Consider the following 26,249-nt stretch of genomic DNA (forward strand, 5'->3'; position numbering starts at 1 on the left):
GACAGACTAGTCCCCACATCTCTGGGGTCTCTAAGACAAGGCCAGGGGAGGAATTAGAGATAAGAAAGTTCTTTAAGGATGAGAGTAATCTAGGGAGGCTACCTGGAGGAGGGGGTGCCGAACCAATGGAGAGACTGGATAATGGTATGCGGGGAGGAGGTTTGTGGGACTGACTCAGGCTAGGGTGAACTGCAAGGAAGCAGAACTCTGAGGAGAAAGGGTGTGGAGAACAAGAAGCCATCTCTGGGTCCCCATAGTCTAGCTAGTAAGACTCTGTGAAAACACGTGGAGTCAGGTCACTGTGGAAGGGTAGAAGGGAGGGGTCCCCGTATGAGCATGTATCAGCTGACAGGCCTCTGTCCTCTTGTCTCATAGTAACTCTGCTCCTGCCCTATGAAAAGGGTGTGCTAACAGACCAGAGCTGAGGCAATGTAGCCTAGTGTCTCAGAGAGAGACATCAGTCAGTCTGTGTACTCACTGCCTAGAGTCTCCCAGCTGATATCCAAGAATCAACGCAGGCACCCCATCCTCTCGGCCCCAGCCACATTGCTCTTCTGTGCCCACTTGACCAGAGCTTCCTGGTTTCACAGCTTCCCTAACTCCTTCTGGAATCTGAGCAAAGTCAGCCTGGGGCACATCACGGTTCCCCCAAGCAAGGAGCCAGAAAATTCTAGGACTAGCAGAATAAAGATGGCCTCCTTTTTCTGCCTCTGATGGGTAGGTCTTCCTGGTCCCTTCTGGACCTGTCTCGGGTAAGAAAGTTGCCTTCTGGTTAACGAGGACCCCTGGATAGCCCCTCTGCAGTAATGGCAGCGTCTCAGTGGCTGAAATCTTCCTCTGAGTTAGGAACTGGCTCTTTTTTTTAGTAGTTTACTTTTTGTGTATGAGTTTTTGGCCTGCTTTTATATCTGAGAGACCAGCTGATCCTCTAAAACTGGAGTTTCTGACAGTAGTGAACTGCTATGTGGATGCTGGGAATAAATCCCAGCTCCTCTAAAAGAGCAGCCAGTACTAAGCCATCTCTCCAGCCTCATAGGAACTGGATTTGTCGGTTACTTCAGACGTAGGCCTTAATTTTCTTCATTTTAGTAACTCAGATATAACATGCAATTGACCCAAGATCATGTAACTTGTAAGAGGCAAACAGAACTAACAGTTTGATCTGCCTGGTTCTATCTTGATTTGAGATGAAATAGGGGAGCTAGGCAATCAGGAGCCCGACCCCTTCCTCCCTGGACTCCCAGGTGCCAAGCTCTTTGGTGCAGATGCTGTCTGAAAGCTTCCTGCAAATGTAAAAAAATTCACTTGACAGTCAGGGGGGCAGGATCCAACAGTGTCCCTCCGTGGGCCAGGGGAGGAAGTGAGGCTGGGGCTTCATTCAAAGTACGGGCTGATGCTGGTAGTGCAGGCAGAAAGAGCTGGAACCTATGCTGGGCTGAGGCTCCCGGCTTTACTAAATGTCTAACTGCTTGGCAGCAACAGGGCCAGCATTTCTTCATGTGTATCTATTGCATACATCCTGTGCTGACAGGAAGGGATAGCCTGTCTGCATGCTAGACATATCACTTCCTTCTGGTTTTGTTTCTTTGTTTTGTTTTGTTTTAGATTTTTTATTTTTGTCTGTGGGTTGTTTTGTCTGCGTGTATATCTGTACACCACCAGAAGAGGGCGCCAGATCCCATAGAACTGGAGTTACAAATGGTTGTGAGCTGCCACGTGGGTGCTGGGAATCAAACTCTGGTCCTCCGGAAGAGCAGCTGCACAGAGCCATCTTCTCCAGTGCTTGCATTTCCTTCTTATGGATAAGGTTCAGATGGTAGAACTTGCCCAGATTCACAGCTTTGAGAAGAGGCATGGTTAAAAATTGACCTATGCCTTGTCATGCTCCAAAAGGAAGCCCCTTCCTTACTCTTTGAGAAGCTTGTGGTGTGGTTCTTGGCAACTGGATCTCTGGAGAGAAGCAGAGGGGAACCAGTGGGGAGCAAGAACAGGAGGGCCAAAGCAAGCTGCGGGCCCCACTCCTCACCTGAAAGGCAGCATTCAGTGGCCTCACAGAGCAAGGGCCCCTGGGTGCCTCTTCCTGAGATCTGGACACTATCTCTTTTCTGAGCTGTGTGTGCTTAAGGCAGCCATGCCTTGGGGAGGAGCAAGAATCTAGCGGGGGGGGGGTGGGAGTGGGGGGAGCAATTAGTGCCAAAGAAGGAGTTGTCTCCAGCTTAGGGCAGAGGCATCTCTACCCAATCAGACCAACACTGCCCTCTGCAGGGGACACTGGGCCCTCAGGGCAAGAACTGACCCTGCAGCTGTCCACACTGGCCAAACATGGAGAAGAAATGGCAAAGCCAAGCTGGCCTTTTCCTAATATAGATCCACTTGTGGCTATTCTGAGCATAGGAGGACAGAAGGAATTTTATCAGCTCTGAGTCAGTAGGAGACCTGGGCCTGAGCAGATACAGACCTCCACCCCCTGCTCCCTGGGGTGGGAAGTCCTTGGATTTCCGGGATCCTGGTTGTGGGGTGACCAGGGCCAGGCTCACTGGGCTAAAGTTCTCCCTTTCCAGAGTCCATAGTGGATAGATCTAGGTAAGCAGAAGAATATGAAAACAATGTCCACCCTCCACCCTCCCCACCCGCCCTCTGCAGGGTAAGGTCTGTCACCATGGGCAATCTGCATTTAAAGGAGCATCACACAGGATGATGTATCCCCCAGGAAGTTTATATTCCTATTGCCCTATCAGAGTAAGGACACAGTGTCCCTCTGTCCTGACTGTACCTGGTGGCCCCGGGGGGCTTTCCTAGGAAAACCTTGACGCCTGAAACATCTCCAGCCTCACCACTGGCCCACAAGACCTTTGGAGCAGTCGCTAGGGACCGACTACATACACCACCCACTGCTCTCTGCTCCCCAGAGGATCGAGCAAACAGTCCGCCTGTCCGTTGTGGGAGAGGCTATGTACCCTGCGGTACACACAACACTATGATGCTTCTTCAGGGAACAAGCTCTTAGCGCCTCCCACCCCGTGAACAGGGTCCTAAGTTGCAGCTTTTCCTTTGGGGAATCTAGCCAGCAAGAACTTGGGGCCTCAGCCCTTCTTGAAGCAACCTCAGTAGCGGTCTCTCTATCCCAGCTTTCTCTCCAGGGTCTTCAGCCAGGTCAGACACAAGTGATCCATGAACCTGGATAGGAGCTCTGCCTCCCCCTGTCAGAACTGGAGTGCTGGGGCTTACCACAGAGGGAGTCCTGGCACCTCCCCCCCAAACTGATGGTTCTAGAGACCCTGCTTCTTGGTTCTGCGCTTTCTCCCTCTTCACTTCTTCCTCCTCAAAGACTGAGGTTTTGCCAGTCCTGCCTCCTTCACGTCCAGTCTGAAGATGTCCCCTACATCCCAGCTTCCCTAGTAGAATCCCACTCTGACCACTGTACCTTCTTTGCTTTTTCTCTCCTTCCAGGTGGTAGCCAATTCTCCAGCCAAGTTAGTATCTAAGGACAGCATGCGTGTGTCCCCGTGTGCCATTCCAGCATGCACCTGCCACCTGTTGGGTGTGGATGGTGTGTTTCTGCCGGCATGTGTGCATATGCGCATGTGTGAGTCCGGGTGCATTGTGCCCTAGATGAGCCTGAACGGCGTTTACTGGCGTACAGAGGGAGGCTGTTGCAAGGGACGGGTGTCTGTGACGGTCTCAATTGTGCTCCCAATTTCCTGCTCTGGCAGCTTAAGGCTTTAGGTTGATTCAGGGGCGTGGGATGCCCCGCTGTCATTGACTCATGACACGTCACCGAAGAGCTCTCTGTCCCAGTGGGCTCCCTGAGAAGGACTGCACTTGGTTTTTATCTCTGCTTGGGCATGTACCTATCTGTCGAAGGGAAGAGCCCTAGATGAGTAGAGACTAACAGGCTACAGCATGCTGGACTAGAGGGGCCTGGGCAGCCTGAACCATCTTCCAAGGAAGAAGCATGCGCATTAAAAGATGTGGAAGAACGGAGTCCCCGCCCACAGAGGAGCGCCTGGCCGGATAAGCCCCTCCCTGGAGGATCTTGGCTCAGAGTCTCCGAGTCTCTGAGTGTGCCCAGTGTGACTGCTGTTCGCCTTTGGGCCTCTGGGACTTCTGCTTGTGCTGCTGCCTCTTCTGTCACGTGGCCCAGTTTTTGTCCCCCTCCCAAGTCCCATTCCCCTGAGCCCTGTTGTGTCTGCTTCTCTATCGCGCTGTGTGTGATGGAAGTGGGCGCCATGCCCCCCCCCCGACCCTAGGAGGGAGTCTGGGCTGAAGTGGAGCTTAAAGGGGGCTGGGAGAAGATGATTCAGGTGGACATGAAAGGGTCTTGGGGCTTCCAAGAGTTTTCCTGGTAGTCCTCATGGCTAACCTACTTGGGCCAAGACCTCAGCTTTGGGAGATCTCTCTCCACATCCCGTAACTGTCACTTGTTGCCCTCTTTCCCCCTCCTTCCCTTCCCGCCCTTCCTGCCTACCCTCCTCAGCGCCGACTACCAGGAACGCTTCAACCCCAACGTCCTGAAGGACTCCGCCCTGTCCACCCACAAGCCCATTGAAGTGAAAGGCTTGGGAGGCAAGGCTACCATTATCCACGCTCAGTACAACACCCCAATCAGCATGTACTCACAGGACGCCATCATGGATGCCATCGCTGGGCAGGCCCAGGCCCAGGGCAGTGACTTCAGTGGGTAAGCGCCTTCCCACCCCACTACCCATGGAGACTGCTACTCACGCACGGAACCAGCTTTCCTCAATTGCCTTGAGTCTCCTGGGTTCGGCCACTGGAGGGGGTGGTCCAGCCTTCACTAGAGACTTCCAGAATGTGTTGCCTCCTCTCTCTTCAGAGTTCAGTTGTAGGAGAACTGGCAAAACGCAGAATGTTCTATTTCCTCAAAGGGCTTGTGAGACTGCGTCCCCAGCTTCAGTGAGAGGGGCTGGTTAGAGACTTCTGCGGTGCTTTTAAAGGAGTGTGGGAAACCCCATGGAATTCTCACACGTAAAGCCATACTTGGGGGGACCCCGCTTTGTTCTTCCAGTGATGAGCGTCAATCCAAGTACTTGATGGGCTTTTTTATTGGAAGAGGCCTTAGGCCAACAACCACCCCAGGTGCTGTTGCAGTCAACCTTCTGATGGGCACTTTTCTTCTCCACTTTGACCCAGGAGGCCTTGCCTCAGGGCAGTAGGATTTTAAATGCCCGTGGTTCCTGGGATGAGTCTACTAGTTTGTTGGAGGAACTCGAGGGTGGCTTGAGAACAGCATGGTAGAAATTCAGATGAAACGGGTACAGGCATTAACGGGGCCATTTTTCCTCCTATCTTCTCCTCGGCCCATTTCTGTCTCCATCTTTGCCTCTTCCTTTCTTTGTGTGCACATCTCTCACCTCCTCTCTGTCTCTGCCTCTTTCTCTCTGTCACCATGTCTTGTTTTTATCTGACTCTGTCATCTGTTTTTGTATGTCAACACACAGGTGTACGTTCGTGCGCACGCACACAGAGAACAATAGAGAGGGAGGGAGAGAGCGCACAAGTGAGTGAGTGAGTGAGAGAGAGAGAGAGAGAGAGAGAGAGAGGGAGTGCACAGAGGTGGGGAGGGCAGGTCATTTCTTTATTCTGCTTGGGAATGTCAAAGTGTAGAGCTTACCTCTCTAGGCAACAAATCGTCCCTGGATCAGAGATTCCCGACAACTCAGAAGAAAAAGACTAAAGACACACTAAGCTTTTTTCTGAAACTATAAAATCAAATACTATAAGGTTCCAGGAAGCCCCTACAGGACAAGGACAAACCCTTGTGGTCATGGTGTACAAGCGGAAACCAGAGAATAAGGTTTGTCCAGAGCTTCAGGAGTGCCTGACGCCGGCGCAGAAAGGCACTATTTCCATTGACCACTAGAGGGCAGAGTTGTCTATTTTGCAGCCACTAGTTCGAGACATGTTCATGACTTTGCAAACATCTGGGCTGTGTTGACTTAACTCTCTCATTCAAAGAAAAAAAAAATGAGCGTGCAATTTAAAAAAAAAAAAAAAAAAAAAAAAAAAAAAAAACCATTAGCTCATGTATGCCCAGAAAAACAAGTCTGCCTGACTCACCCCAAAAGCCAAGAGGGATTTCCAGTTAACATTTGTGTGCGGCATGGTCTTTAGTGTGCTCTTAAAAGCAGTAGTCTCACCAAAGGAAAGTCAAATGGAAAATAATGGATGGACTGCTGATCACACTGTCGTTTCTGTACACTGGGAAAACTTCTAATATTGAAATCTATTATCAGGGCGCCTGTGACTTGGAGAATATGGCGCTCTGCCAATTAATCTAGCTGTCCCCTACCTGTCCCCTTCCCTTCCCTGCCTAGCGTGCCTGGGGGGGAAAAATCAATCTTTCCCCTTCCTTTTAACTCCAGCACGCTTAGCTGATGCCGTCATGGTGCAGTGAGGAACCCTCCTGGCCATGTGTTCCGTTTCTGCTGTTACCTCCACGGTTCCTTCCTCACTGACAGTTTTCTTTTTCTCTCTCTCTCTCTTCCTCCTCCATCCATCCCATCCTCCTAACTCATTTCTGGTCCTAACCCCCTGCTCTCTTGTGTGCGCTGCCCCTCTGCTACCCCATGATGGACGCGCACTCACGTCTGGGTTTCCTTCTGCTTGGCAGGGCGTCTCCGCTGGCGTAAGTAGACCTGCAGCGACCGTCTGTCTTGTCATCCGTCTCGTTGCAGGATGGTGTGTGGGGTTGGTGGAATGTGTCTGAGGACAGGTGGCCATTTTGTGAGCTCTGTCCACCTTTCTCCTCACACCCGCCTCTCAGCCACACGACATCCTCTGCGGCCCACACAGACAGACGCTTGTCTTCTGGAGTTCTCCCATGGCAATGTGGCTACGGGTCATGGTCCTCACAGTGCGCCCACCCCAGGCCGAGGCTTCATCCCTGCCTTTTCCTTGCCTTGCTTTGGTGAAGTTTTCCCAGTCTTTCCCAGCTTCACTGGGACATGGCACACATGGGGTCACAAGGCACACTGGGCTATTTATTCAGTGCCAGAAGATAACAGAGTAGCATCTGGGCTCTGGGAAGTCAGTCCCCAGAACCCTCAAAAAAAAAAAAAAAAGTGAGGTCTGGTTGTGCCCAAAGGCCTTAGGAATCCCTAGAATCCTTCCAGTCAGGGAAACAGCTTTCTGCAGGGAGAACAAGAACCTTTGCTTCTCTCCCAGCTGTGAGCATCTCCCTGGATGGACCCCAGAGGAATGTGAAGGACCCATAACCGATGTCAATCATAACCTTAAAAGACTTAGCTCTCAAGGCTAAAGGCTTCAGGGAAGTGGGGGCAGGGGTAGGGCATCCACCCCTCTGCTCTCATGTCTCAATCAAGCCTAAGGATCCAAACCTGGGAGACCAGACCAATTCTATCTAGCTCCTGGACATGTATACTAGCATGAACCTGTCCTGGCCAGCCAGTCCCCACAGAGGACAGGGCAGTTGAAGCCAGGCAGGAGGGTGCAAGATAGGGCATGCCTCAGCAGGGCTGTGTCTCCATGTGGTCAGAGCATCTGAGCTAGGTAGTCCCTGGTAGGCAGGTGTGGCCTTTGAGCTTCCTGACTATAAAACATTTGACAGGAAGGACACTGGGCAAACCAGGTGTGGAAGTATGTAATCTCAGTACTCAGGAGACTGGGGCAAGAAGGCTATATAGCAAGACTCTGAATAATAATAATAATGATAATAATAATAATAATAATAACAATAATAACAATAGCAATAATAGTGAAGTAAAAACTAATAACAAAAGAAAAAAGGACACTGGGCTGGGAGCTGGGTGACCTAAGTTGTCATTCAGTGGTGTCCCTGTTTACTATAGCCCGAGGCTACTCAGTCGGCCTCTCTGTACCTCAGTTTCAACATTTCTAAGAGCAAAGGGGCTAGCAGACAAGTTTACTGCCCGAGGCTTGTCTTGAGAGACCCCTGACATCCGAGAGGGTTTTCTGGGCAACATACATTCACAATCTGACCTATAAAACTTGAGTCAGGTAGAAAGTCCTGAGAAGCTCTGGGATCTCTGCTGGCTTTGATCTGGAGTTGAAAAAAAAAATGCATTCAGCTAAGACTTAAGCACCTACTACCCTTCAGACCCTGGGAGCTTAAGGGGATATCAATAGATTCCCCTCAGAAGACTACGCTGCTTTGGGGTGCAGACCGTGCCTGGAACCTCATTCCAAAGTCTCTCTCCTCTGTCCCCCAACTATAACCTCCTGCAGATCATGCCAGGGCCCAGCAAAACTTTCTGCTTAGTTTCTTACAACACTTTATAGCCAGGCTGATCCTGCAGCTGAGCCAGAAGCCCCAGGCATCTTCCAGCCACAAGCTACTGGCAGCTCCGTGTCGGAGGAATCTGTGGCGTGAGGAGGCCGTTGGATGGTTCCTTATTCAGCCTCCAGGTCCCTCGGCAGGGTGTTCTCACCCAGCCCCCCACAGAGCTGGCTCAGGGAAGCCAAATCACTTCAAGAAGATTTACCTCCTCCTTTTCTGCAGGGACTCTAGCCTGTGGGGTGGGAACTTGCTGGGATCCAGGATTAGCTCTGGAATGGGGCCAACAGGAAGGATAGCAATCTCATGGGCTAGAAGAGCTACTTTCTCGCTGGGCCTTCCCTGACCTCTGAACCCCTGAGCACCGAACCCCTAGGCTTCTCAGCTCTTCTGATAGCAGTGATGAAAACAGGGGGCACAGATGTGGGGGGTGGGATGCAGTGAGAGAACAGAGAGGGGGCGGAGGAGGGTCCGAGTTCCAGACTGGCCTCTGCTCACACCCCTTCCTGACCTACAGGAGCCTCCCTGTGAAAGACTTGGCTGTGGACAGCGCCTCTCCCGTGTACCAGGCTGTGATCAAAACCCAAAGCAAGCCGGAAGATGAGGCTGATGAGTGGGCCCGCCGGTCCTCCAACCTGCAGTCTCGTTCCTTCCGCATCCTGGCCCAGATGACCGGCACAGAATACAGTGAGTGAAAGTGTTTAAGTGTGGCCAGGGGAGGGTGATGCAGAGAGGCCCTGGCTCCTGCAGAGTCTTAAAGCCTATGGAAGCTGGAAGTCAAGCCACCTGCCCTTGAAGGTTAGCTAACACTGATAGAGAGCCTCCGGGTCTCCAGAAGGGGGTCTTCCATTCTAACCCCCAACTCTAAACAAGAACAGAAGCCTTGTCAGACAGCTCCCAGCAAGGCTCGGGACTGGAAAGAGAGGACCTGCAGGCCTCCTCTGACCACACCCTCCCAACGACACCGTGTCCTCTCAACTCCCCCAGGCGGAGGCCTGGCACATACACACTCATTGCTACCCCTGACAAGATGGCACAGGAAGTGGTCAGGGTCTCGCTGACCCCTAGGAACTTTCTGTCCACAAAGCTCTAGTGGCTTTTCTTCCTGTGTTTACTGGGAGTCCTACTGACCAGCTTCCTTCTCCCCGCAGTGCAAGACCCTGATGAAGAAGCTCTTCGAAGGTCAAGGTAGGTGCCTAGTCTTGGGTTCCATGGTCTTGCCTTCTAACCCCATCCCTCCCCGGGGAGCCCCCAGGCCACATGATTTATGGAACCTTTCATGTTCATGCGTTTGAAAAGCTCAGCCCTTAAAGGGTTCCCGCAGATCCAAGGTTGGGAGGCTTTCCCAGGTCACCAAGGTAGATACAGGAGTGAGGAATCTGGGCTTTCATGGCCCCCTTACTGGGCAGGGGCAGGGCTGCTTTGGCCTTAGCTGGGCTTTGGAGAATAAGAACATCTTTTCCCGTGAGGGTAGCGGTCCCATGCCTCACCTGCGCACTCGACGTTGGGCTTGTCCCTTGTCAGTCTAAAGGCTTGGCACCGTGAGCAGGCACACAGAGGGCCTTGATAGGCACAAATACCTGACCTCTAGAATCTCGCACTCATACATACATTGAAGCACCCGTTCTATGAGTTGTTTGAAATACAACAGCAGCTGCAAGAAAGGATGAGCCCTTGGCACAGGAGGGGTTTGTATAGGGCTAGGCATCTTAGGGCATGGTCTCCTGGTCAGTGGCAAGTCTGGGGCACTACCACTTGCCTACTGCCTGTGCCGTCTTAGGAACTGTAGCCCTGGGCATGAGTTGGGGCATGGCTGTTTTGAAACCCACTGGAACCTGTGAGGGCCTTCCATGGTGAGGCATGGGGCCTGTGTGACTATCTGTCTACTTCCAGTAGTGAGTATGTCATCTGCATGTTCTTCTTGGACAGTCTGTCTGGGGCCAGTGAGTCCTGTGGTGGTCTCTCTGGGAGGGTCTGGGACTCAAAGGCATGTTCTGCCCAGAGCCAAGCTTTCCATACTTGCTAACTACACATGGTGGCCACAGAACTCTAGGAAAGTAGAGTTCTTGGGCCAGCTGGGACTCCATGTGCTTCGGATTGTTGCACTTGTACTTTTGCCAACCCGAGCTGCTCCTACATTTCAGCTGGGAGTGTGCCCCTCCCAGGCCTGCTAAGGGTGGCATGTAGTCCTGGAAATGTGCTTAACCTCTTAGCTCCTGGAGCGCATCTCAAACAGAGCACCAGATACGCTCCTGCCACATTTGGCGCAGATGTGGAGAGTCAGCTGACCTGTGTGGCTGAGCTCACAGCCTCTCTAGTCCTCCCATGCTCTTCTGACTTACATGCTATTTCTGTGTTTCTCCCAACTTCTTCACTGAAACCACCCATACAGATGTCCCAGGAAAAAATGCAGACTTTCCCAAAGAGTCGATCTAGGGGTCTTTATACTACTAGGCCTTTATCTCTCCTCTGTAAGACACACCATCCTTCCTTCATGGCCTCTGCCACCTCTTCTGGTCACTTTGGGCTCTTTTCCTGTCCCATATGGGGCACATGTCTTGCCAGTTGGCTATGCTTAGAAGAAAAGTCCTGGCAGGAGAGTTAATCTGTCTCCCCCATCCCCCACCCCGAACATTAGCATGTCCCACCATAGAGTTTTCTCTGACAAGAGTTCCCAAGAAAAAAGGCTTCCGCCAGCTTCCTCCCTCAGCCCCAGGCCATTCCTCTCAGGATTTCAGGTCCTTCAGCGAAAACATTGAGGATCCAGCAGACCTTCACCACAGGATCAGAGGGTGCAAGACTCCTGATTCTGTCTCTTTTTCTGACTTTAATTTGTCGAGGGTTGTCCCCCTGGACAGAGCTTTCCATGTGTCCAAATCCCAGCAGCCTGGGGTTCTGGAGCAGAGGTTGTGTGTGCCCTAGTCCCATTATGCTTGGAACAAGTAAAGTCTGCTGCAGCCATTTGGGCCCTAGGCTTATTCACTCAAGTGGCTGTGTGAGGAGAAGAAAGCATGTTTGTCCCTGTGTGCTGCCTTCAGATTGCTCAGGGAACTTGCTTCTCAGTGGTCAGAGCCACATCCTGACTCTAGAGTTAGAAGCTGACTCCCAGGGCCTGCTGATCCATCATCCTGTGGGCTGATGACAGCTAACACACCGCTCGTCCCTCCTCCCACATCGGCCCCTAGCATTCTGGCACTCTAGCGAGTCTGAAGGCCACAGCTGGAGGCCAGGACTTCCAAGCAGCACAGTCTAAGCAGAGTGGACAGGCCTGCTTCCTCTGTCTACTCTCTTTCTCTCCCCCCATGCTCATCCCTCATCTTTCCTTGTCTTTGGTTAGCAAGGAGTTTCCCAACAGTACCAGAGTATGTTCTCTAGATTCACAGAGGTTCTAGAATTGCCCATCACTTTGTCATTGAGCACTGATGACAAACTGTCCCTGAGGCTAGGTGGCCTTTGCTAGAACTGGAAATTTGGTGGCAAGTGGCCCGGTCTCATTTCACACCTCGATTGTCTCTATGAGAAGGTTTGTGGGTGTTTGCAGGGTGGTGCAGCCCTTGCCACTGGGCCTCTGCTTGTTCGGTTTTCACCCATTTACCCTGCCCTCAGAGAGGCAGGGGAAAGGCCCAGCACCCAGATGATGGTTTCTCTGGGTGATTGCTCATGTGGGTATCTCTGAGCCTCTTGGTATAGTGAACAGGTTGACTGGGGCTTTACAGATCTGTCAGCAATTAGCAGACCCCTCAAATGCGTGCAACAGTCTTCTAGAGTTCCGATGTGCTGGACTCACAGAGCACAGTGAGAGTGTGTCAGATCAAGTGGATGGGGACGTGGACCTCTGTGATCATGGGGATGTGGGGATGTGGGGACCAGGACTTGGTGGTTATGGCTATAAGTAACTAACTCTAAGACCAGCTTTGCCTAAAGTCAGTTTTCCTGGTCCGTGTGTGCTGGTGACTCATTTTTAAATTGGACTTTTCATCTTGAGGTAATTGCCAATTTACTGGCAGTTGTAAGAAATGACAGGGAGATGCCGGGCAGTGGTGGCACATGCTTTTAACCCCAGCACTCAGGAGGTAGAAGCAGGCAGATCTCTGTGCATTTGAGGCCAGCCTGGTCTATAGTGTGAGTTCCAGGACAGCTGCATATCGAGACCTCTCAAAAGAGAAGCAGAGACAAAAGACACGGATGCTAGGCTGGCATGTAGCAATGGCAGGGGCTTGTCTACATGCATGAGGTCTGTACGGAGACATGTGGAGTAGCCTTAGATGTGCTCAGTCTCCAGGACTGCAGTGACGGTGAGAACAAAACACGGGCCCCATTAAACACAATCTCCAAGTTGTCCTCATAATGTGTATATGTGATACGAATGAATTTTATACCAGGTCCCCAAGAGATCTCATTATTTAGGTGCAAATGTCCCAAAACCATCTGGATCACAGCCATCCAGCCTGTAGCTCATTTGTTCCCTTTCATTAGGAAGTAGCATCCCATGACGAGGATGTAGCAGCTAGAGTTTTTATTTTTGCTTAGCTTTTAATTTACAGGGCTACCTCTGGACAGTAGCAACAACACTAGCTGCTTTTTAGCTGTGTCTCTGTTCAGGTTGAGTGCACGGTGTTTGTGGTTAAATGTGGTCCCTGCCACTAGTTCGCATCTCTGCTATGGAAGAGCTAGGGGCTCTTCTGCCGAGAGGGCTCAGATACCAGCATCGTTGGCTGGCTTTTCCTTGTCCCCCTCTCTTCCCATTTTACAATCTGGTCTGCACTATGCCTTCACCTGGGCAGCTGTGGTTGAGCTCCCAGAGGCCCACTGGCAGAAAGTAGCAGGTCCTACTTTTTTGTTTCTATGGCAGTGAGTATGTGTGTGTGTTATGAACTGGGGTAGGCCTGGGCTGTGCTCAGGCCTGGGCCTGCAGGAGCCCTGGGTAGCATGTGAAGGCTTTTCTCTGGAGGTGATGAAGGTGAGGAATGCCAGGTAGCACAGGAAGGTCTACCCACAAGCTCTCATCATTGAAGTTATATGTTCCTTCTTAGAGCCCAGCTAGAGGACAGTGTCTATTCTGGGCCTGCTTGCCTGCTTAGTTCAAGAGCCCACAGCCAAAGCAGCTCTGCCCAGCCCTATCCCCAGTGGGCCGGGGACCCTGCCTCCCTTTGCCCCACTCTGCCCATTGGCCCTCTAACCAGGCCCCTACTCTGTACCCTCTCCTCCAGCAAGACAGGGACTTCAGTCCCTCCATTTTGCACCAGAACTCTAGTCTTGCCCCATCCAGGGTAAGCCTGCCCTCTAGAAAGTAAGTACCCCAAGTATGGCAACATGTTCCCAAATTAGTTCCCTATCTGTCCCTCTGTTCCAGCTTCAGGCAGGGAATTAGTGGACATGTTCCCTAACCCCTCTCTTTCTCCCTCTCTCTCTTTCTTTTTTTTCTCTGTCTCTGTTTCTGTCTCTGTCTCTCTCTGTCTCTGTCTCTGTGCCACAGGGAAAGGTTTGAGACGGAACGTAACAGCCCACGTTTTGCCAAATTGCGCAACTGGCACCACGGCCTTTCAGCCCAAATCCTTAATGTTAAAAGCTAAAAGGCTGCTTGGATTCCCCTCACCCTGGCAGGCTGGACCCCCGCCCCTCCCCCCACACAGCTCTGGCATGTGAGCCCCATGGTGATGCTTGATAATGAACAACTGTGCTGGGGGCACCTCTGGTAGCCAGCAGTAGCACTTCTGCTCTCTCCCCACCCCAGAGTTGACAGCTGAGGCCCACACAGTCAGTACCTCCTACCTCTCCAACCCCCAACCCAGTGTGGCCATCCCAACTCCCACATGGGAGCCTCTGTACACCCCTTGTATCCTTAGGCGTAGTCCAGAGAGGACATAACAGGGTTTGCTGGCCTAACACTGCCAAACAATGAAAATATAGTAGCCGCAGCTCATTTGCCCACCCTTTCGGCATCTGGACTCATACTCACCTGGAACACATCACCTGCAGATCAGGCTCCTGGGTGGGCACCCTCTTCTCTATACTGGTGTGCTGGCTTCATAGTTCTTTCTCATGTACATACAAGCATGCTTGTTTTGAAATAAAGAGGATTTGAAACGAACAAACCAAGCTCCGATCATGCCTGTATGCGTGCCCTGCACCCCACCTTGGGAGGGGGCCTTCAGGGACAGCGTCTAGGACAGAGAGGACAGGTATGGCCAGTGAAGAGGTGGGGATACTGCCCAGTACGCTCATTGTTGCTTTCCTACACCCCAGGCTAAAGATCCCAAGGAGAGAGAGCAAGTCCTTGCCTCTTACAGGGCAATGTGGATGCCCTACCCCAGGACTGTGGCTTCTCATCCCACACTCAGCTCTGCCTGACAGGTGGCGCCATCTTCCCTCACCAAGCCTTTCAGCTAGGCAATCCTTCCACTCAGCCTTGTCAGGGTAGTCTTGGAAGTACTTCACTGGGCCTAGACAATGGGACAATTTATAGGGAAGCCAGGAGACGGAAGTGGGGGCTCGACAGGGAGATGGAATGGAAGGCAGACCTAGAAGAGTCTTGGTGACAGGAATGTAGGGAAAGGCCTCCAGCTCTTGGCCCCACCTGTGGCCTTTTGCTACTCTGGAGCATTTAGCCAAGCTGATCAGAACATCCTTGGCTGATAAACTCTAGCACTCACCAACAGGCTAACGGTTTCAAAGCCAGCACTCTGCCCCCTGCCCAGCAAGCAGCCTGGTCCCTCACTGCATGGAGTCATAGGCTGGGAACATAAGGATGATGGCATTTGGAAAATTGAGGAGGGACAGAGAACCAACCCTTAGGATGACCTGCCTTCTCTGAGGCTGAATGACTGGAACCCCGTTCCCACTCCTGCTGTCTGAAAACACTCTTTCTCTCTGGAAAGCTCACCTGGAATGGCTGGTCAGGGAAGTTGCTCACTTCTATCCTTGGTCTCTCTACCAGCCTGTTCCTCCTTAGCCTCCCACCTCTTCCTTCTTCTAACAGCCTGATGCCAGGGCCAGGACAGGTCCAATCATCACCTTGTATGCAGGGTCCACATAGGAAGGATACCTTCCTTCATCTAGGCAAGCTGGAACTCACCCACATTTGTCTGATGACTTGTAAGGCTCAAGGGTAGGCTATAGGGTAGGAGGACACCAGGCTCATAGAGGCAATATAGGTCCCAGACAGTGGGGTGTCCTATGAGTGGAAAAGGACCGGAAGTAATCACTCAAGTTGATGGTCTCTAAGCATTTTTTTTCACCAGCTCCAAGCCTGTTAGTATTCTCTTGGAGCCCAGTAGTTAAAGCTCTAAAACGTTCTTTTTTGCTTTCTAGAGCCCCAGCGACTCCAGGGCACTGTGACCAGTACCTTGAATGGCTCTAGGTTAAGGTCCCACATAAAGCCTTCCGGGTAAATAGGAGAATTCTCACTTAGCTTCCTATGTCTGTGAGTGAGGTGTAACCTTCAATGCAAGGTTGATATCGTGGACTCCAGAGGCAGGGGTCCCTCTGATTGGTGCATGAGATAAGGCTTCCTGGAAGGAGAGGCTAGTGTTCTTGATCTTGAGGAAGGGGTGGGGTGTGCATAGATAGGAGAAGCTGGGCAGCTGTCTAATTTGTGCAGAGATGCTGAGAAGATAGGTATTGCAGATGCCTGTATCATCATTTTGATCAGGATGCATGGAATGCAGAGAAGGTTGTGGAGAGCAGTGATCCAGATATTGAGTTCCAGGTTATGGGGTTTTGTGTATATTTTGAGGGTAAAGTGGAGTGGGTAAAGGTTGCAGAGAACTGTTCTTACTGCCCACTGCAGTTGATGGGAGACACTCATATGGGGGCCCTGGCCTTGTAACAAAGTGGCATAGCTGAACTCCTTGAGCCATAACCAGCAGGATGAAAGACAGAACATTGACCGGCTGGATAGCAACATAAACAACTTTCTGACCAACACCTGAATGGGATTCTGTCATCATCCAATTGACAGACATTGTCACACTTCACTGTCTCAGCTAACACCAGCGACATTGGCATCCCAGTCTCCTTTCAGGGCACTAGGACCAATCATAGCATCACCATCACTGACAGTCCTGACCCAAGTCCAGTGACCACAGCTAAGACTTGACACCTCCACTATTCCAGACATACCACGGTCACCAACCACATCAACAAAACTCCAATTCCCACCACCAAGGGCAACCACACAGAGGGAGGGCACAGGTCCAACTCAATACCTCCCAGATAGAGGAAACCATGAGCTGTAAGAGGGTAGACTCTCCCTTAGGCAGCCACAAGCATCTGAGTCTAGTCTGCATGGGTTTTATTTTTAACTAGGTATTTAAACTGAATTATGGGCTTCGGGATAGAACATGTGCTTAGCATGTATGCAAGGCTCTGGGTTCTATCCCCAACACCACCACCACCTCCCAAAAAAAGAAAGAAAGAAAACAGGAATCTGAATCTATGACAAAGGCAGGAAACAGCTGTGGTATTGTAGGCTATAGGCCCAGCAAGGGGGGGGGGGCTATCTCTTAGGCACTTTCTTTAGGACTAAAGTCAAGGCCGTCTAAATTCTCTGCAATGCTTCCTTGCTGGTGTGTGCTTTTTGGAATTTCTGGAGACTCGTGGATCTTCATGCAGAAACTGACCTGGAGCAAGAACTCAAGATCCTTCTGGATGTACTTTGATGTCTCTTCTCCCCTCTCTAGACTCTGGTGGCTTCCTGGTGTCTACAGAATGATCCTAAAAAGAAAGTACTTAGCAAGAACTCAGAGTAGCAGGCTCATGTGCACGCCCATGTGTCCCTTATAGTGACCTTTGTCCCTGCCCTGTGGTCAATGATGAACCTTTCTGGTGCCTACATCCAGCTCCAAATTCATTGTCTGAAATCCAGGGTTCATTTGTAACTCTGATAGGGAAGGTTATGGACAGGCTGGTCCAGTAGCACCCTGGAACAAAGGGGACAGACAAAGCCAATGTTGTCTTTGCCCAGCCTGGACATTTCCATCACTTCTATCCTGTGCAGGGTCTCAGGAAATGTGGGATGGGACCAGGGAGGGCCACAAAGTTTGGTGTCATCCTGAGCCTTCCAGTAGTACTTGGGCATACTGTGAGAAGACCTTTAACAACTTAGCGGGGTTCAGGGTCTACAGATTCTCTGGGGTAGCCACGTAATCAGAAACAAGGTGTTTCATGGAGGATGATCAAGCAACTTTATAGATATTTCAAGGACAGGACTGCTGAAGGCCATTGAACTAGGCTACCCCAGGCCTCCTCTCAGACAGCTAAGCCTCGAAACACCCAGGAAGGACATGGCTAACATTCTTAGCCATCCAAATGTGCTGTTCCCTATGGGATAGCCAACACAAAACTCTGCTACATCTCCAGCTCCAATCCTTTCATTCCACTTTGTACCCCTTTCCTTTCTTACTGGATAGAGACCAATTAGAGATGCTTTGGTAAGCAGCCTTCGGCTTTCTTGCATTCCTATCTGGGACAGACAGGGGTATCTAACAACTTGCTTCTCCATGTGTGGTCCACAGACTAGCAGCATCAGCATTACCAGGGAATTTGCTAGATATTAGATCCAATCTCACTCCAAACTTAAACTCAACCACAAACTGTTCTATGATGTTTTCTGTTTGTTGTGTTTTGAGACCAGGTCTCACAACATAGCCTAGATTGTCTTGGAACTCACTGTATGTCTAACCCATGCTGGCCCAAACTCACAAAACCTGGAATTCCTGGTGCATACCACAGGTCTACCTAGCTATGTAGCTAGCTATGTGTAATTTCACCAGGGAGGCAATGTCTCCCAACCTCAGATTCCTCGTCTCCAGATGAGACCCATGAGACTAATCATTCAGGGAGGTCAAAGGATGAAAAGAAAACATGGGCTAACAAGGGCTAACACGGGCCCGGTGGAGCACTTGGGGGAGGGACATGTTGAGATGTTATTTATGTTCACTAAGAATCTGCCTTTGACCAGAGAGAGAGATTCTACTTGGCTGACCACAAGAAAACATTTCTTTCTTCTTCTGCAAAATACTAGTTAGGGCTTCAAATCAGAATGACCCTGGGTCATTTTGTTCTGATGGGTAACTTCCAGAACCTTGAGTGGATGAACTTTATTTTCATTTCCTTGGTTATTAAATAGGGTTGATTGTGCCCCAATAGAAGGCTGTTGTGAGATATTAAAGGCACAATGGTGGGAACATGAAGTCAGTGAATGGACAGCATTTGTCTGTGGGAACTACTACCATTCGATGCAGGCGGGAGTTTCATTTGTTCTTTCACGAGTGTTGCAAGTAGAAATAGCAATTTAGGATTTAAGAGTGATCTAGGTGTGGAGGAACTTTCCTGTGGTCTATTTAACAGGGAAGGTGAATCATGAGACTCACTTGAATACAGGTGTGAGAGACCAACCCTTTCAAGGAAGGGAGAGGGAGGAAGGGCTATATTTTTCTGCTTTTTCATGGTTTGTGTGGGAGAGTGACAGTGTCATGAATGCTTGTTGGGGAAGGGGTATACACACACACACACACAGACATACACACACACAGACACACACACTTTTCAGTGTATGTCTGGAAGCCAGAGATCAATATCAGGTGCCTTTCTCAATTGCTGTCTACTTTGGTTTTTGAGGCAGAGTCTTCTACTGAACCTGAAGGCTGGCTGGCTGGCAAATCCCAGAAATTCCCGTGCCTTTGTTTTCCCAGTGCTAGAATTCCAGGTCATCTGCGCCTGGCTTCTTATGCTTCTTACATGGATGCTGGGGACCTGAATTCAAGTCCTCATGCTTAAGAGGCAAGCACTTTACTTACTGAGACATCTCTCCAGCCCTATGATTGACTTTTTATTCTGTCCGAGCCATGGGAAGCAGAACGCTTGTCTGTGTAGCAAACCTGGGCTACCTGGTGACATGAAGATCTTTGAGCACAGTAGGTTCTACCTGTGCTCTCCCTATAGATCCTGCTGCTCCCCAGGGCATGCCATGAGAAAGGCACAGGTTTCTGCATCCCAGAACCGCATTATCCCTTTCTGGTCTAGGTCTGCTTTCCAGGGTAGCTTCTGTTCATCTGAAGTCAGGGTACTGTCAGTGTTCTGGGCTAGAACCCACGTTCTCTTGGTCTCACGGCTTTAGAGCAGAGGAAATGTTTGCCTCCGACTGAATGTACAAGCGGTAAGAGACAGGGCACACAAGATAGGAGAGTAATCTTGTTGAAACCTAAAGGTGTTTTTCTATTGCACTGAAGTTTGCTGAGAAGGAAAAACCTTCCAGGGAGTACCAGAAAACTGAGCAGTAAACATCCCTCCAAGATTATGTTGCCAGGCCCCTCCCCTAGGTCTGATCATGCACTCCTGGGATTGGAGGAGCTCTTTCCCAGCACCTGAAGAGTGTGCCCTCCACACACACCTAGTCCCTACTCTGTATGCCAAACAGATGGTCCTTTCCACCCACCCCCTCCCACCCCTCACCAGACCTGGGGCCCGTGTGACCTTTGTCTTTTTGATCCCACCTCATCAGCACCCCTATTGAGCATGCTCCAGTGTGCACCAGCCAGGCCACCTCCCCGCTGCTGCCTGCTTCTGCCCAGCCGCCCGCTGCTGCCTCTCCCACTGCGGCCTCGCCAACCCTGGCCACAGCTGCTGCTGCCCATGCTGCTGCTGCCTCTGCTGCAGGCCCTGCCTCAAGCCCCGTGGAGAATCCGAGGTAACTGGCCCACAGATGCCAGACCTAACAGTGGGAAAAGGAGGCAAGAAAGGACCCACCCTGAGTTCATCCATGGACAGCGAGATCTGGACAGTTAGGTCTCTGATGGTTGCTAAGGAAACCAAGACTGGTGCTGCTTGGTGCAGAGTGTGAGGGGGAAGCTGGGATGCATTGTATGGGATGTACCCGTCATGATTAACAGAGCGTTTTGTTGCTGCTCTGCCCCCCAGGGTAACATCTCTAGTGGTAGATAAAAGTCACATGCACACATATATGCATATGCTTATGAACACAAGTAACACATCACACACACACCCATTGCAAAGAAACCCCTGTGCATGGTCTTTGTTCTCAAAATTCAGAAGCAACATGATAGTTATTGCCCGTGGGCTGGAGGAAATCAAGGGAGGCTCTTTGGAGGTGGGAACACTGAACTAGTTAAGTCAGAGAGCTTGTCTACTAACTAGCCCACCTTCCAATCTCCCCCACCCCCGAGACAGGGTTTCTTTTTATAGCCCTGGCTGGCCCAGAACTTGCTTTGTAGAGCGGGCTGGCCACAAACTCACAGAGATCCAGGCTGGCTTCCAACTTACAGAGGTCTGCTCACCTCTGCCTCCTGAGTGTTGGGACTAAAGGTGCGCACCTCCACTACCCAGCCCTTTCTCCTCTTGATATGGGAGTGCTCTAACTTCAGAGGTTCCTTGTGTAGTAGAACTTAGCTCTCAGTTGAGAGCTTTCCTATTTGAAATGTTGAGAAAGTGGCTTCACCTCTGAACCTCCAGTTCCTCATCGGTTAAGATGTGTAGAGAAGGTTAGTACTGAAAAAGGTTGTACATAAAACACCTAGCGCACACAAAACAGTTAAAATAAGTAATCCCCCTGTCTCAGCCTGCCTTCCTGGGTACCCACAAAAACAGAGGCCAAAAGAAGGAGGCATTCAGGAAGGCAGAGGAGGAGGAAGAGGCAGCTAGGTGGGTCATTCCAGAGTGGCCAGCTGATACTACAGCAGTGTTGGCCCTGTTGTCTTTCCAGGCTTCTAGAACTGTCCAGTTGCTGTTTCCAGCCAGGACCCAGATTCCCCAGCCTCCAGGGAAAACATGCCTCTTTGGGTCAGGGTGCACAGGGTCACGGTGCAGCCTGAGGCAGCTTCCCAGCATTCCGTGTGGTACCAAGCCCAGCCTTGCTCCAGCCCAGCTCAATCACTGGGGGTGAGCCTAGTCCTGGCCTCCCTTCTTCCTCTGCCACACTCTCTTCTCATTAGGGCCTTGCTTTTTTCATGGAGCAGGAACTCTGGTAAAAAGTGAGAAATGCTGTGGAGAGGGGGGAAACCTTCTAATTTACACAGGGAAAGAGAAACATTGGTGCTAAAGCCTGTGAGCGGTCCAGCCCCAACCCCGCTTCTCACTGAAGGAAAAACTCCAGCTCCAAGCTCTAGGCCTCCATGTCCAGGCCTGTACGCTCACTGCTGAAGAGGACTTCAGGGCACTGGGCTACAGTAGAAAGGGCCAGAGGTGCACTCTGAGCACAGATACCTCCTTTCCTCACACATAGCCTCAAAAGGAGCTGGAGCTCCTTGGATATCCACCTTGGCCCACCACAAGATATCTTCAGCTCTGCTCCTTTCTCCATGCCAATCCAGGATGCTGTCAAAGTATCCTGCAGTGGTGGAACGTCTGGCCCTGACCCACTGACCCTTAACCTTATCCAGCCATGGTAGAAGCTAGACACCCTTTGCATACCGTGTCTTCCTTCTTGTCTTCTGGTCTGCTTGCTTCTCTGGCCTCAGTACAGGGATCTAGCCACAGAGGACAGGGGAAGCCTTAACTATAAATGTGGTGTGAAGGTATGGTGAGGATGTAAAGCCTTGACTGAGACAGTATCCAGTCTCCCCTGGATCCACTCAGACTACTCGTGATAGGTCATTAACCTATTCTTTCCAGAGACCCAGACAAGAAGGCAATCCTTCATCCAACAACTTGCCCCAGCAGGTCCAGTGGGCCCATGGGAAAGAGGTAAAGAGAAAAACAACCAACCAAAAAAACACACACACAATGCCAAAGGCTGGGGTTTATTTGCAGGGGTTCATTTCTCCAACATCCCACCAGTGACCCATTTGCTGGATGTGGCCAAGGGTCCCCTTTAGGATATATAACTTGTAGCAAGAGAAAGGTATTAGTTTAAAATGAAGAGAAGGGCTTAAAAACCAACTGAGGCTGAGAAACACTGCATCAGGCGAGAAGAAAGAGGCTGCCTGACTCTGGGGGCTCCTGAAGCCTTCTACACCCCCACCTCCAAGAGAGAGGCAAAGCTTGGCATTTCTCTCTTTGCTATCATTGTCCCTGAGCCACGTGTGGGAAGCAGCTGTTTGCTCTCGGGTTTTGACAGCTAAGCCACTAGGAAGAAGCAATGGGAATTTAGTCTAGTGGGTTTGCTGGGAGTTGCCAGGGCCTCTGGGCTTCTTCCCATGAACTTTTTTTTTTTTTTTTTTTTTTTTTTTTTGTTCAGAAAACATGAGACTAATTGCTCCCTTCAGCAGCAACATAAAGGAACAAAGATACAGAGAACAGGTAGCCAGAGGGATACCAGAAGTAACTGTGACCATCTCTCTCCCTCTGCCTTGATCCACAGTCCTATTGTTACAACGCTGTCTGTGGATGAAGGGCTCTCCCTGTGTTCTTTTGTCTGGCTAGTATCTTCCCTCTTTCTTTCCCAAGGTGGCAGCACTAGCCACAGGAAGAAGCTTCCTCCCTCTAAGACTCTTTGGCTTCTTTCTAGACTCTGGAAGTGATCCAATGGGTGTTTCTGTGATAGTCCTGCCTAAAGATCAGACAGCAAACCTGGAATGGTGTTAGATACCAGAGCCCAATAGACTGTTCTTGTTGTAACTCTTCTGCCTTGGTTCCAGGCCACAGGCCTCTGCTTACAGCTCTGCAGCGCCTTCTCCAGCACCCTCTGCCCATACCAGCTACAGCGAGGGTCCAGCTGCCCCTGCACCCAAGCCTCGGGTTGTAACCACTGCCAGCATCCGGCCTTCTGTCTACCAGCCAGGTGAGAGCTGGGGGTGGGGTAGGGTTGAGGGTTCAAAGGGTCATCTGCCTTAGGCCAAGATCCCCAGAAGTGAAGCAGGCTTAGCCTTCCCTTCCCTGGTTGTAGGGCAGAATCCTATTGAGCTTTGGAGCCTGTGTTGACCTTGAATGCCACGTGGGCTGTACCAGACAGGGATGGAGCTATCTAGCTCTTAGGAAACAGATAGTCATAGCTGGATATTTCCAGACCAAGGTGAGAGAAAAGGACTGGGGTGCAGGGGCCGGGGCAGGGGGGAAGTATGAGGAGTAAAAAGTTGTTTCTCTAAGAATCTGGGTTCGCCTCAAACTGGAGGACAAGAAACTATAACAAAAATGCCCCAGGCTCAGGCCAGTTTACTGTGTCACTTTGTCCTGTGCAGCAAGCTGCTCAACCAGTCTAGTATGCGGCCTCCTCAGGTGACAGGGGATAACTGGGGCACATGGGACACCACAGTAGAATGGACCCAAGGCAGAGCTCACTGGTTGTGGTTCTACCTCATGGCCCTTGCCCATCAGTGCTGAGAGTTTTCATACAGGGAACAGAGGTGCTTAATGTTTCCTAGTTTTCCTGGACTTCTTCCTTAGAGCCCAAGGCAGTTCCCAGGCGGGCGCAGCCCACTTTTCCTGCAGCCATTGCGCCAAGAATCAAAGGGCTCTCTAGCAGGTATTTCCCCAGGTTAGAGGAAGGCCCTATGTGTTCTGGCTACACTTAGAGCCCTTGACGCCCAAGCCCTGAGTCTACTCACACTCTTTCTTCCTGTTGGGTTCTCACCCTGAACTTTAGGAGGGCAGGGGCGTGGCAGATTTTCTCCTTTGTATGTGTCTGACTTGAACAAAGGTATAGAAAATAAAGAATTTGGATAGAGGGAGGTGTTAACTTGGTGGGTGGTAGAGGGTGTGTCTAGCATGGATGAGGCTCCTGGGTTCAATCCCTAGCATCACACACACACACACACACACACACACACACACACACACACACACGGGGAGTGGGGTGGTGGTGAACACATCATAGAGTACCTGGGAAAGACCATGAGCTTACATTCTGTACTCTGGCAACTATACACAAACAGGGAATGAGCCTTAAGTATTCCTATAATGATCCCTTGGTGTCCATTCCACAGGTTGATAAAATAGGATTTTAGGTGTGCATATACTTTTCAATTAAACATTATACTTCCAGCATATATATATATAGTTACTGTCATCTTGAATTTATAGAAAGTAATGATGGTTTTTCATTTACTGTTATAATACTCATGTTTTTCTTCACTCAGAATTATTATAGACGATATGGTCTATATATAAATTTTCTTTTGCTTTTGAGATGGGGGTCTATGTGGTCCTGGCTGTCCAGGAACTCCATATGTAGGTCAGGCTCTGCCTCCCCAATGCTGTGGGATTAAAGGCATGTGCCACCATTCTCTGCTTTACACATAAAATCTTAATAGACTCTTTGTGTGTTTGTCTGTTGGCAGGGTGGCTCAGGTAGGCCAGGCTGACTGTTGATCTTACTGCCTGGACCTCCCAAGTACTGGGATTACATGCATGTGCCACCACACCCAGTTTTTAATAGACTTTTTAAAGAACAGTTCTCAGTTCATAGCAAAATTGAAAGGAAGGTGTCATTTCCCAAATATCTTATGACCTCACCCCATATGAGCACGTGCACATGCTCGTGCGTATACACGTGTGTACACACACACACACACACACACACACACACACACACACACTTTTCCAATACATACATTATTTGTGGTAAAATCAGGAAGGGAATAAGCTACAGACTTGATAGGGAAAAGAGATAGGTTATTTTAAGGGAGAAGGAAGAGGACTGTGTCCTACAAGTGTGAACTGGCCAAGGAGACTTGGAATAAAGAATGACACATATAAAGTCTAGCCTCTGAAGCATAACCTGATAAGGTATGGGTGAGATCTAGGAAGCTTTTCTCTTGGGGCCTTCCTTGCTTGGGGAAGCTTGGTGGGACAGAGGCGACTGAACCAGTGCCCTGCTTTATAAGGCTCAGCGACAGCAGAATCGAGTGTGAACAGGAAACATTTTAGCATGGGTGGGGCATCCAGCCTACCATAAGGAATAGGCAAACTACCTCATCTCTCGGATCTTAATGTTCTCATTTGAGTAAGATAGGATTTCTATAACCTCATGTTCTGCAGACAAAATGATAGCTGTAGTTTGATGCTGACTCGAGCACTTCTGAACCAAGGAAGGGAAGTCCTTTAGTCAGAGCCCCGCAGGCTGAAGTGGCAGTTTGGAAGGGGATCGGTACAGATTTCCTATGTAGGAGACAGAACAGTGCAGACGGGAAACACAGGAAGAAGTTTGCCGATGCGGGTAGGCATAGTGTCAGGTGCAGGTGAAGCCTGTGTCTGCACAAGGAAGGTCAGCACCGCAGGCCCTTCCGGAACCTTCCTTGTCCTGTCCTCCGCTCGCCCGCCAGGGGGCGACAGGGCCTTCCAGCTGCTTCTCCGGCCGAGGCCTGGGCGGGCAGGACGAGCAGGAGCCGAGGCCTCAACGCGGTTCCCAGGCTGTGCAGACGTTAACTCATTCCTGCCTGGAGCAGAGGAGAGGCCTGCCTCCACCCTTCCTTCTTCGGGGAGGCCGCGTTGCCAACGGGCTCCGGGGGCGGCTGGCAGGCTGCCAAGCCAGCCGGGGGTTCGGGCTCGAGCCCCGCTCCTCCGCTAGGCTGTGGGGACCTCCGCGCCGCCGAGCACGAGCAGCCGGCTCGCAGCCAGTCCCCGGCCGCAGCTTCCGGGGGGCGGGGACTGGGCGGCGTTTGAACCGGCATCTTATCTCTGGCGCCTGGGCTGGGCGTCCGCTCCCCCCCACCCCAACACCTGGGGCCCCGGCCTGCTTGACCAGTGGGCGGAGGACACCGTGGTCCCCGGGATGGCCACGTCGGCCTGCGGGCCGGGCGGCGACCAGAGCGCTCGCTGATGACTTAGCCCGATCTAAGTGACTCAGATCACCTTGGTTAATTACACAGTCCCGGGGCCGCCGAGTGCGATAGGAGCCCTTTGAACGTGCCAATTAGAGATGGAATATCACCTTCTAATTTGAACCGGCTTAATTCCGTCACGTAGAAATAGCAACAGCCCGGGGCTCGGAGATGGGGTATCAGGTCTCTTACGGCATTCGGAGCGTGGAGGGGCGCAGCAGGCAGGAGCTGAGAGGGGACCGTGCTCCCCGCATCCT

The 26,249-nt window shown here is 51.0% G+C and overlaps 1 protein-coding gene across 6 annotated transcripts in view; it reads left to right on the forward strand.

The window, feature by feature from the left end:
• Nucleotides 1-26,249, forward strand: part of LDB3 (LIM domain binding 3) — a 61,419-nt gene that overhangs the window by 13,586 nt on the left and 21,584 nt on the right. For 2 of the 6 annotated variants that reach the window (XM_080926527.1, XM_080926526.1), the window contains exons 5-10: nucleotides 3,451-3,473; nucleotides 4,478-4,681; nucleotides 6,635-6,649; nucleotides 8,796-8,965; nucleotides 9,430-9,466; nucleotides 22,873-23,015. In XM_080926527.1, the coding sequence (XP_080782653.1) occupies nucleotides 3,451-3,473; nucleotides 4,478-4,681; nucleotides 6,635-6,649; nucleotides 8,796-8,965; nucleotides 9,430-9,466; nucleotides 22,873-23,015 (592 nt within the window). Of the gene's footprint in view, nucleotides 1-3,450; nucleotides 3,474-4,477; nucleotides 4,682-6,634; nucleotides 6,650-8,795; nucleotides 8,966-9,429; nucleotides 9,467-13,754; nucleotides 14,374-19,781; nucleotides 19,968-22,872; nucleotides 23,016-26,249 lie in introns of those variants that run through there. The other 4 variants (XM_080926531.1, XM_080926529.1, XM_080926528.1 and 1 more) reach the window with 4 other exon arrangements.

This window comes from Micromys minutus (assembly GCF_963924665.1).
Source record: "Micromys minutus genome assembly, chromosome: 12".
Classification (NCBI taxonomy): domain Eukaryota; kingdom Metazoa; phylum Chordata; class Mammalia; order Rodentia; family Muridae; genus Micromys; species Micromys minutus.